Source organism: Wyeomyia smithii, chromosome 3 (genome assembly GCF_029784165.1).
Source record: "Wyeomyia smithii strain HCP4-BCI-WySm-NY-G18 chromosome 3, ASM2978416v1, whole genome shotgun sequence".
Taxonomy (NCBI): domain Eukaryota; kingdom Metazoa; phylum Arthropoda; class Insecta; order Diptera; family Culicidae; genus Wyeomyia; species Wyeomyia smithii.
Genome location: NC_073696.1, coordinates 81,225,229 through 81,237,581, shown reverse-complemented (window position 1 = coordinate 81,237,581; position 12,353 = coordinate 81,225,229). Strand labels below are relative to the sequence as shown.

The window sequence follows — 12,353 nt, the reverse complement described above, 5'->3', positions numbered from 1 at the left end:
ATTACTCATTTTTTTGGGTTCTGAATTGCTACTTAATTTAATTTACTAATTTATATAAAGTTTCGAAGATAAAATTAAACATACCTGGATTTGTTGTTTGTACTGGCGTTCTAGCCCTAGAATATTTTGCAAACGGGAGGTATTTTTGATCCGAAAACGTATGAAACACATCAAAAACAAATTCAACTATTATAAAAGTCAAATTCGTTCTCAATTCACACAAAATAATCATCACAATTAAAAATAAATGATATTTTCAAACTTCAATTTCGTTATTATTTATGTGATTCACCACAAAAATCTCTTTGCAGGTTTTCGTAGAATATTCGTAGAATACTCGTTTTTGGTTAGGTATTCTACCAGAGGTATTCTACGTAGAAAACTCGTCGGAAACTACATGAGGTTTTCTACATGACATCCCTGACTCATAGGCCTAGAGCTTCAATTTTTGTTTATTTTCTATTACAGCACTCTATATTGTTCCCATTTGATCACGTTGTTGTCAAGCATTTCAAGTAAAAGAAAATATAGGTCTTATTTTTCACAATCATTCGGGGATTTTTCTACGAATAGAAATCTTTCGTTGAGTAACACCTTCTCAAAAAGTACTTTGAATTTTAGTAGTTGTAGAGCAGATATATGAATGATTCATAAAAATCGTTTTTTAATAAAGCTAGAATTGCATGAATGTTGATTTCATTTTCAATGGCATGATTGTTGAGTTAAAATAAAATCGCTTATAAGCAACACTATAGCCTAACTCATCATTACATTTTTCATTTGGGGAGCATACTTAAGTGACGGGAGGTATGATCGTTTTGTGAAAAGCTTTGACAAGGGGGAGAGGGGTTTGATTGGAATCGACGCAGCATTTTTTTTTTTTGCAGAAAAAATGTACAATAAAAATATATTAGAACATCGCACAAAGTTTAGCAGCAAGAGTATTTAGCTTCTAAAAGCTCTTCTAGCACAAAAATAATCGCTTGCATTCTCAACGAATGCCTTTTAGTAGTGAAAATAACAAGATTAACGTTTGTTTTCAAAGCTGGTAAGTGCTGCAATTTATTTTTATTGTGGCGAATTCGTGAATATTTTCTGTGCTTTCTACAGACATGGACCGTTCGGAGTTGTATGAATAACTTTTCTCCTCGTACCAAAAGACAAATTCTGCAAAGCAGAAGACAATTATATGGAGCGCTGTTAACATCATATGAAATGCTGTCACAAATGTATGAGTAATGAATAAATTAAATTTGACACAATGATTTTTTTTTTCAAATCATTTTTTTCTAAATGTTACAGTTTGTTTTTTGTACATTTTTCCTAGAACGAAGGGGGTGTCATCTTATGCAACGTTTTTCAAGGGAAGTTGAGATTTTGTGATCAAATGCTACGAGGGGGGAGGTGGGGTGGTTGAAAATCATGACAAAATGCTTCATCATTCAAGTATGCTCCCTTAGTATAGCGTTCTTGATGTTCACAATACTTATTTCAATATGATCCTCTTAAACGCATCAAAACATTTTTTTTCTGGGTAATTTTTGATAAAGTTGCTAAATAATGAGTATTTTATTTTTATTCTATCATTTTATCATATTCACTAATTTCTGTTTCAAAATTTTTATTCACATCACAAGATGTGCCGCTAATCTTCTCAAACACATCCACTAACGCTCAAAAAATTTTGTCGACTATTCTGACGTTTGATAAAAAGTGCTCCGAAGTGGCACAAATCAATGTAATCCCGTGTTGAAGCATAACTTACCATTACTTGTTGTGCTTGACTGAATCATACGCCGTCTTAATATCTACAAACCACTGAATAAATTGCAAGTTGACCATTCTTGTTGTATCTGTATGATTAGTTGGCAGGTTTTTCAATTTCAATTTTCGATACACTCCAATAAAATCAAGATAATTCGACTAATTGCTTTCCACACCCGACCTTTACAAGTTCAACCTGACAGTCGTCCAGTCGACAGCTGCTTTGGGTTTTTATCTCGTTTTCCTAGCTTATCTTGATCTGGGAAATCCATTACTTGTTCATGATCCTCTGTTGCGCTTGGCCACCGCAATCATCAGGTAGTCAGGTTACACTTCTTCGTGTGTCCATTATTGTAAGGACCTCATATCAGTGACGTCTTTGAAATACCATCGATCAAAATAGAGTCGATATAAAATTAGATGTTGCCTTTACGGAAATCTTGTCGTGTAAAATGTGTGTAATGAATAACCATACTTCCGACTGCGGCAAAGTTTACCAATCTAAGGCCCTTCCAAATATCTTAGCGCTGTCTCTACTTCCTTTCTAACCTTTGCATTTACGTCTTTGATGATAATCTTTATAGCGAGCTTTGAGAACCCCGAAAGCTTTGTTATATTGTTAACTAACTACAGTTGAAAGTTTCTATCTGATTTCGTATTTTTAAACTCATTCAAGGTGGATTCACAAAGGAGCGGGGGCCTAGTGTGGTTGGTAACGTCTCCGCCAACCACGCCCGACGCCTGGGTTCGAATCCCACCGCCGACATAGGTGTCGATGTTGTGAGGTGGCGTGATCCACTCACAACCAACCCAACTGGTCTAGATTCAATCCTAGCCGACACCGGGAGATTTTCTGAGGCGAAAGAATCTCTGGGATCACGCCTTCCATCGAATGAGGAAGTAAAGCCGTTGGCGCCGGTCCGTTAATAAACGGGTCGTGAGTTAGGGTCCTTGGTGTGGAGTCGCCTCCCTGGGCGTCGGTGATTGGCCACAACAGCGGCGGAACTAGACCGACGGAAAATAAGCGAGAATAAAAAAAAAGGTGGATTCACTCGTACAGTACATTGCACTATTGTGGCCAAGTGAATTTAGTTCGTTCGTGCACTTGACGATTCTCATTTTCCTGTAGAACCTCAGACTGAATGCATTTAAATTTAGAACTAATCAAACGGAATGTTATCCCGCTGCGAAAACTAACCGTTCAATCAACTCCCGCTCGCGCTTATGCGAAAACGCTTGTGTGTTTGAGAGTCTCTTCAAACTGCATAAACGCTTCGAGAGGACATAAACTGGCCCTCCATCTCATCCTGCCTGTTTCATTCGCACCAACAACAGTAGCAGCGCTAGTGATAATACTTTGTATCATCTTGCGCACACTTGTTAACGGAACGGAACGCACGACTGCCACCGAAAGTGAAACCAATTGAGTTCAGGAGTGGAAATTTTATTGGACCAAGAATTCATTTTTAATTAAGCGAAACCGGTTGAATACGCGCCTGGCGATAGTGAACTAGTGGTCAAAATTGGCGATTGATTGTTACCACAGTGGGTTCGCAATTGATGTCAATTGAACTGCGACAAAATGTAGAGGCGATGTATTTTCAATTCTCCTACCGCAATTTCGGTAATCGACGGCAAGTTGAAGATGTCTGTCCTGGGCGGTAGAAACTTTCCCTTTTTAAATCAATAAGGTGTTAATACGTATTCTGATTGAAATATGTTGCCTTTTTGGATGGAAGTTGAGAAGTTGTGAACCCGGTTGTTACTATTATACATCGGAATTCTCAAAAGTTTTTTTGCACTTAAGTTGAAAAAGATATCACACACATGTCAGAAAACCGATGTTTTTTCGTCTCGGGTGTAAAGTGATGCAAAATGTATTCAAGCAAATTACTTCTAAGACTACCCCGCACATAATTTAAATCAAATCAGCATTCCAAACTTACGCATATCTAATATTTTTCAACATTGATTCTCATCCATACAGGACGGCCCATTCACCTGGAGCGAACCGCTGCAGGGAACCATCCTAAGCTGCTACTTCTGGGGCTACTTTGTGTCGCAGATTCCCGGAGCTCGCATCGCTGAAAGTTTCTCCGCCAAATGGGTGATGTTCTTTTCGGTGTTTATCAACGTCCTGTGTACCCTTCTGACCCCGGTTGCCGCAAAACTGCATTGGGGTGTCATGGTGGCCATGCGTATCGGAGAAGGTATCGGAGGAGGTGTTACTTTCCCGGCGATGCACGTCATGCTGGCGTCCTGGGCTCCACCAAACGAGAGATCGGTAATGTCAGCGATCGTGTATGCAGGCACTGCTCTGGGTACGGTTATTTCCATGCTTATGGCAGGTGCACTGGCTGGTAGCTTGGGCTGGGAATCGGTGTTCTACGTGATGGGAGGACTAAGCTGTCTGTGGATTATACTGTGGATCTGGTTGGTTCAGGACAACCCCAACAAACTGGCTCTGATTAGTCAAGAAGAGAGAACGTTTATTACCTCATCGCTGGGATCGGAAGGTGACTCGGCTCACAGTGGACCGAAACCTGCTGTGCCATGGAAGAAAGTTTTCACATCAGGTCCTTTCTATGGCATTCTTATTGCCCACGCCTGCAACAACTGGGGATGGTACATGCTGCTTATCGAGCTTCCTTTCTACATGAAGCAGGTGTTGCAGTTCAACATCAAGGAAAACGCTGTCGTCACTGCTTTTCCATTCTTAACCATGTGGTTCTTTAGTATGGCACTCAGTAAAACTTTGGATGCCCTTCGTGCACGTGGAACCATCAACACAACTATTGCCCGTAAAATAGCTACACTTATTGCGTCGGTTGTTCCAATGTGTTGCCTGCTGGCTCTCTGTTACATTGGATGCCAGCGTGGTTTGGCCGTCGCATTGATGAGTATTGGTATCACTTCTATTGGAGGAATGTTCTGCGGTTTCCTATCTAACCATATCGACATTGCACCAAACTACGCTGGAACATTGATGGCCATCACCAACACGGTAGCGACGCTTCCTGGTATAACCGTTCCCATCTTCGTAGGACAGATCACGCATGGAAATGTAAGAATCTACGGTACAAAAGTAGTTAACTCAATACTCATTACTTTTTACTCTTATTCCCGCAGCAAACTATCGAAGCCTGGCGAGTTATATTCTTCGTAACTATCGGTCTCTACATCATAGAAATTCTGGGCTATAGCTTCCTAGGTTCCGGTGAGGAGCAACCGTGGAACAAAGAAAACAAATCTGCGGACAACAGAGAGGTTGAAGCAACGCCACTAAATACTAAGGAATCGAAACTGAACTACACCAACCAGGCAGAGTAGACAGGTAGGAAGGTCATTAGAGATAGTGACAGCAAGTATGTACTTACTGTCAGTTAAAAGCGAAAACAGAATGCTTGGTTCTTAATGGAGATTTTAATTTCGTCCTGCTGCTGCAGTAGTCACGAACCATCAGATTAGAATTATGTGTACTTCTTTTCTACATAGGTACTTATTAATAGGATACTTAATATAATGTAGGTAAACAGATTTATAATCGTCAACGTTTCATTTGTTTTGGTTTTACCTCTCAATCTCTCTAAAAAAACAATACCGCCGAACACAAACAAACGCTGCAATATCGGATGGCTGCTAAAGAGAACAGATCTTTAGGAATATGACAAGTTTTCTCATCGTTTACCACACAACAAAACTTATGAACGAACAAAAGTCAATCGCAATCTGTACTTATTCAGAAACAATTTAGATAGACTTTGCCGCGAAATACACTGGAAGCATCAAGCCTACGACAATGGTTATCATCAGTAGTGTTTAGACGTTAAAGCAGAAATGTGTTAAGGATAATCCAAAATATAAGATACTAAAAACTGAATAGAACGACAGGCTAACATGCAATCAAAGGATTCTATGGAAAGTACCTTTCAAAGTTAAGGTTTTACTTTTGTTTATAATTTTAACAAGACAGTTGTCACATACAAATACAAAACGAAGGTTTGATTTAGCAAGGAATTTTAAAAACTGCTTGCATAATATCTATGTGCAAGAAGCATTATATTATGAAATTTTGTTTGTAGAGCTGAAGAAACAAACATAAAAATATATGAATGTTAAAAATAAAATTCTGAAAATGATTTTGAAGCGTCCTCCTTGGTTTGGTACACTCGAATTACATAGACTTACTGGTGTTGAACCATTAGAAGCTATGTCAAATAAAATTATTAACAATTTTCGACAAAAATCGTTGCAATCCTCAATTGCTACGATAAGCTCTCTTTATAGCCAATAAGTTAGCAATTGAGTTAGTTGTAAGTTTACTTCCCCTTTTCTGACAAGTAGGTTTAAATCCCTACGAATGATAAGTCCTAATTGCGAAAGCAAACAAATCCTAACAATTAAAATTACAAATTTCTAACAGTGTTGAGAAGTCACCATTTGTGATTGGACACACATACTCATTATTTACTAATATTTATCATAAATACTTAAGCTACTAACAAATCCCCCCTTAAAAAAAAATATGAATGTTAAATCGCAGAGAACAATGAACATAATATATGCTATCAATAAATGTAACATAAAAACGAATAAAAAAAAACCCCATTTCATTGCACTATGGCCTGCACTTCGTATCCAGTCTAGTACTGGTAAAATTTTTGTTATATTACGGATTTACGTCGACCAAAACACAATAGAAGCATGAATATGTTTACAGAAAAGATCCGTAATCCAGCTTTCCACGAGCGGTAATAGAGGACAGTGCAGGCAGCTCATTTTGACATTTTCTGTAGGTCGGGTAATTTTCAATCGCAGTAACGGAGTGAAAAACATAAGAATTTTGCAACGTAGCATAGAAACTTTAATGCCACGTTACGACGTTGTTACATTTACTGCTCCGTTACTGCGATTGAAAATTCTCTGACCTACAGAAAATGTCAAAAAGGGCTGCGTGCACTGTCCGCCATTACCGCTCGTGGAAAGCTGGATTGCTGAGACGCATTCGCTAGCCAAGTTTCAAACTGAATCAAAAGTGGCACTAATTTCGCATAATATAACTTAGTACTGAATTGGGATGAAATATATGAAGGTTTATCTCAAGAATAAACATTTTTGAAGAACGAAACGCAGTTTGAAACAAATCTAAGTTAGCGTGTTTCTACCACGTTGGCAGTTACCATGGTGCTTATTATGGGAGTCACTTCACGGTGAAATCAGAGTGAAGTGAATAAAGTCCTATTACGGGACTCACGTAAGTGAAAAAACGTCCCAAAGTGACATCTGCTGCGGAATCTGGGTTATTATGAGTGTCATATCAGTGAAGTGAGACCGGAAATTTTGGACCATTTTGAAGGGTGAAATGATTTCACGAAGATGCCATAAGTTTTAAAGTTGATTGATTTGTGATCTAATGGTAAATATTGGATTTATTCTTCAGTAACGAAACGAATCAGAATTTGATCCGTGCCTTAAAGCGGTCAAATTTTCATTTTTTTGCCCGATAAAAAAATGCAAACTAGTTCAGGAAATTTTCGATAGCGAAAAAAACATTTTTTTTATGCCGAATGTCTTAGAAATGCAGAGCACGTCAAGATCTGGTGTTATCTGAAAAAAACGGAAAAAACGACTTTCTGAGACTTAGAGATTTTTGAGCTGGGAAACAATCTCATTTCACTTGTCCTATTCTCAATTTCACTTCACTGTCAATCTCACTCCACGGAGGTGATTTTTGTCACCTCACTTGAGGTGGAATCGGGAATAGGTCTAAAAAAGTGAAGTGAGCGTGAGAGTGAAATATATTTCACCGTGAAGCGACTCCCGTAATAAGCACCCATGACAAGATAAGTTGATGGTTTCCAATTGACTTACCTACTTTCTTTCTACTTCTAAACCGACAGGTCATTAAAGACCCTCTATCGCATCCAGAACTCGTCTCCACATAATTCTTTCTTGAGCTAATCTACTCTCCTAACACCGCCGATAGAACGTCTGCATGCACTCCACCCATCCAACGATAATTCCATTCTCCGGTTTGTCGAAAAGTATTGAACACAGCATCCTACGCTCGAAAACTCCAAGTAGGTACTCCAGAGTCGGTCTCCTTCTGCGACCAACACTAATGAACATATAGTATCACCGGAAGAATCAGTGTCCTGTAGAGCGCAAATTTCGTACAGGTTTTTATGCTACGGTATCTCTCCTAGCTACTTTAACCGCAAAAGATCATGTTTGCGGCTGCTATCGGTTTCTTTACATCGTGGATAACGTCACGTGTACCAAGGTACACAAATCCATCAACTAATTCATAGATATCCCCATCTACAACAATCTCTGTAGCAAGACTCGACGAACTTCCACGCTCTCTGCTAGCCACCATGAACTATATGTTTTGGTGTAGGGTTGATGATAAGTCCAATTCTCGCAGCAAAAGGCACGAATGTCACTTTCACTGCTCTGTGGGTAATACCGACAATATCAATATCATCTGCAAAACCAAGGTTCATGTGAGACTTCGAGATAATAGTACCGCTTTTTTGCGCGTCATCCCTCCGTACTACACCCTCCAAGTAAGGTTAAACAACATGTTTACTTCTCTTAGCACCATTGTAGATCGCCCTTTCCGAAAATCGAACTGGCATTAACCAATAAAGACTTCTTGCAACGACTTTACTGCCGTTCCAACTATAGTAGTCCCATGTTCTACACAAACTTTATGCACGCTGGGACAACTATGCTTGGAACGGCAGTTTAGTCTATTACCAGTATTCAGGAGAAAATCTTATGGGCAGCATTGTGGAGTGCCATGCTTCGATACTTGCTGCAATCAAGTCGGTGGCTCTTTTTAATAGACTAGGCAAATGAGTTCGTCCAACCAGTCCCCTTGAAGCTTGTCTTCGGGCTAAACTTTTGAAATGAGCCAATAGGGTGTTTTAGGGGTATGTATATTATTATTTTTTTTTTTTTTTTTTGATAAGAAATGTCAAACGAAATACATATTCTGCTGACTTTTCTTAATTTAAACAACAAAACTATTAAAAAAATCGATTTCGAATTTTAACAACTGTAAGTGATTTTAAGACCCTACCGTCAAGAAATCACGACACGGGGAGGCCAGGTCATTTTTCAAATATCTTCACACTCCACAAAACAATGTCTTTATACATAGGAAATCTTTAAACACGGTCCCCGTTGAAAGTTCACAATACTTCCAATGACACGTTAAATCGAGTGTGGTTAATCAACCGACCATTAGGCTTCCACTGATTCACACGCGCTCAAATATTTTCAATATTAAGACATGACTTCACATCTCGCATCCCTGTCATGACACGTAAACCAGGGTTATATTTTCCACAAGCCAGCAGCAGAAATGTCACTTTGTTCACTATCAGGATTATATTCCCCCAAAGCAAGCAACAGCAATGTCACTTTATGCACTACTAGCTAGTTAGTGAAAATTTAAAACAAATATGATTTTTCAATTTTAAAATAAAAAAAAACTCCTAGAGATCTAACACAAATTACGTAATGCCTACTGAAAGGTCGGTTATCGATTAGTATAAGAAAAAGCAGGTATTTTTTTAAATTAAAACCCCTTATTGGATTGCACACAACAACTGCTCACTCTCAGCTTTCAAAAGTTCGGCTGGGGAAGCCGTCCTTTCTTGTTGCTTTGTGAGAGCACAAGCCCAGTTTCCTCATCTATAACCTTTCAACACTTCGCATCGAGCCATCCGTTGCGTGTGGTTCCTTTGGTTATGACCAACACCCTCACGCTGTATTGTTAACTATATCGCGAATGTGCCTCCACAATTCATTCAGGTGTCCCATCGGTCCATCAATCCGCCCATCAACCGTCCGATATACATTTAGCAGCAATTCAGTCAACTGACAGTCGCTCCAGTCACTTCTAACATCTAGAAGGCATCACACTATAGCGAATATTATGTGATATCACGTCACGATAGTATGAATTACCTCGGATAAATTACTCTCGGATAGTACGGTAGAATAAATTACCGAGATTTCGACAGCCGAGATCTCGGTAAAAATCTAGGTGACACATCAAAACACCGAGATTCTGTAGAAACAAAAATAAAAAACCTGTCAACTTTAACGAGATCTTTTGCCGAGATACTAGAAAATTTTACGATTTTTTGTTTTTTTTCTTCAGATAACCCAGAATGTGATTAAAGCGATCAAGTTTACAATTTATTTTATTAATTACTAAGTTAATTGATTAAACTAAACACAGCTTTGGTAAAAACTGGAGACTTGAATTGCTTCCAGGTAATAAAGTAACATCTATCACTCTGCAACTTCCATCCTGCGAAGCGAGTTAGTAACATACAGAATTGATTGAAAAAAGCATTAATTGTTTTCTTTAAATATTCTTTGTGATTTCAGTTTTCATAATAATAATCAGCCGCAAAACCAGTTCCTTTTCTTTTTACACCGAAACACGAAAAAATCTGTTAGTGAAGCACACGTTATTTTGACAGTTCAGTTTTCCGGAATCTCGAAAGAGTTTTTTAGTTTGACGAAATCTCAGTTAGGGGCCATCCACATACCACGTGGACAGATTTTTAACTATTTTAACCCTCCTCCCCCTCCGTGGACAACTGCCCATATAAATTCTAAAAAAAAATGTATGGACCGTGGACATTACCCAACCCCCCCCCCCTCCCTTGCTGTCCACGTGGTATGTAGATGGACCCTTAAGTAATGTTAGGATTCCGAGATTCAGTATTTTAGTTTACTGAACTAGGAAATTTTCGGTTTTACGGATTTTTTCGGTAAAGTAGTTAACGGTTTTCCGGTAAACACGTTCGGTGTCCGATTTCTCAGTAATTTTCTTACCGAACAACGGTAAACTAAAATGTTTTCAAGTAGTTCGGTGTTTTACTTTACTTTGTGCAGGCTGCACAATCCATCTCCTCACCTTGCGGCTCACCTCGTTGTCACATGTCACGAGCGTACTAAGATAAACAAATTCGTCGACTACTTCGAAAGTATCCCCATCCATCTCCACCGCAGCACCAACACCCGCAGAACTACCACGCTCTCTACCAGCCACCATGTACTTCGTTTTGGCAGTGTTAATGGTGAGTCCAATTTTCGCAGCTTACCTTTTGAGAGCCGTAAAGACCTCCTCAACGGCTCTACGGTTAACACCAATAAATCAATAACGTTCGTGAAGCCCAGAAGCATGTGAGACTTCGTGATGATGGTGCCGCTTCTCTGCCCGTCTGTCCATCGTTATATACCTTCTAGAGCTATGTTGAACAAGTTCGAGAGCCCGTCAAGTTGCTTCAGGTCATCTATCGTTACAACGCGTCAGGAATTCGCCCACTGTCCTGGCGCTCGATGTGAGACGGTCACCAACATCGTTAGCTTTAAAGCAGAATTCTAACCTATCGCTCCAATCGAACAACTCTTTCTAAATGGTTCTATCAGCGAAGCCATGCTCACTTGAGCCATACGAACTATCCGAGGCTTAGTAAGTGTTAACTTTTATTTAAAATTTCCTTCGGCTGGCCTTTGCCGCCTTTTGAGTTCCTTGCCTTTTTACCACCACTCCTGTAATATATTATTTTCCTTTTTTATGTGGTGCCCAATTTTGAATCCTTTTCTCTTATCATTCGTGATCCTTCTCTTTTGTCTTTGAACCTTTGTCCTTATTTCCTTAAGGCCCAAACACAATGGATACGTTGCGGCTGCGTTTGCGGCAATTTGACAGTTAGCTCATACATTTTCTGTCAAATAAACGTCAACGCAACGCAAACGTATCCATTGTGCTTGGGCCTTTACTTTTTTGTTCCAATGTTCTCTAATCTTAACACACATACACAAAATTAACGCTCCCACCCTATCCAAACTTCACACATCAAAGGAGAAGAAAAAACAAAATGGCCTATCCACCGCGTGTAGAAACTGTACTTTTCGTGGCTATACAAATGCCGTTTTATGCTTCTCGTTTATTTCACGTTTTCCTAACGCTGCCGGTTGGTCCTTTTGGCTTTTTCTGCCTGACAAACGAAATTATACTATGTGCACTCGAGAAAGAGAGAAGAGAAAAAACACAGAATTGGACTCAATCCAAATATAAAAAATGAAATCCCGTTTGCAGGAATTTATCCTTCATTTTTCACTTTCACCGCGTTGCCAGTTGTTGTACGGGATCATTCGAATAATACGTAACGCGCTCAGGGGTGGGGGGGTATTCAACGAAGCGTTATATTGCATGTGGCAAACATGTGGAATTCCGTTACATGGGGGTGGGTGGGTATTGAAAATTGCCAAATTCCGCGTTATGTTATATTTGAATGGTTTCTATCCCTACATAACGGCTTTTATTTTAAATACTTGAAAGGATTACTCCGCGATAGTATCGTCATGTTACATGATAACGGCGATAACATAAAATTTAAGGCTGTAGCACAGCGAACAGACATTCATGTTCATATGAAAAAAATTGAAAATCGTGTGTAAAAATTTGAATCAAAATACGTTAATACACTAACGACATCTGTCTTGTGGTGCTCCAGTTGCACTGCATAAATATTACCGTATCGATATTTTATCGA

At 39.2% G+C, this 12,353-nt stretch overlaps 1 protein-coding gene and 1 long non-coding RNA gene across 2 annotated transcripts in view; one reads left to right on the top strand and one right to left on the bottom strand.

Annotated features, from left to right (window-relative positions):
* The window catches only part of LOC129730733 (sialin), a 37,784-nt gene extending 31,893 nt beyond the window's left edge, over positions 1–5,891 (top strand). Inside the window, exons 3-4 of the mRNA XM_055690287.1 lie at positions 3,752–4,828; positions 4,894–5,891. Of these exons, the coding sequence (XP_055546262.1) occupies positions 3,752–4,828; positions 4,894–5,094 (1,278 nt within the window). The 3' untranslated portion in view covers positions 5,095–5,891. The remainder of the gene's footprint in view (positions 1–3,751; positions 4,829–4,893) is intronic.
* A 1,064-nt stretch (positions 5,892–6,955) lies between these two features.
* On the bottom strand, positions 6,956–10,313 carry LOC129730734 (uncharacterized). The gene is made up of 3 exons (XR_008728915.1): positions 9,918–10,313; positions 9,745–9,847; positions 6,956–9,683 (listed from the first exon to the last, which is right to left on the bottom strand). It is a non-coding gene; the product is annotated as an uncharacterized LOC129730734 (long non-coding RNA).
* Positions 10,314–12,353: the final 2,040 nt, after the last annotated feature.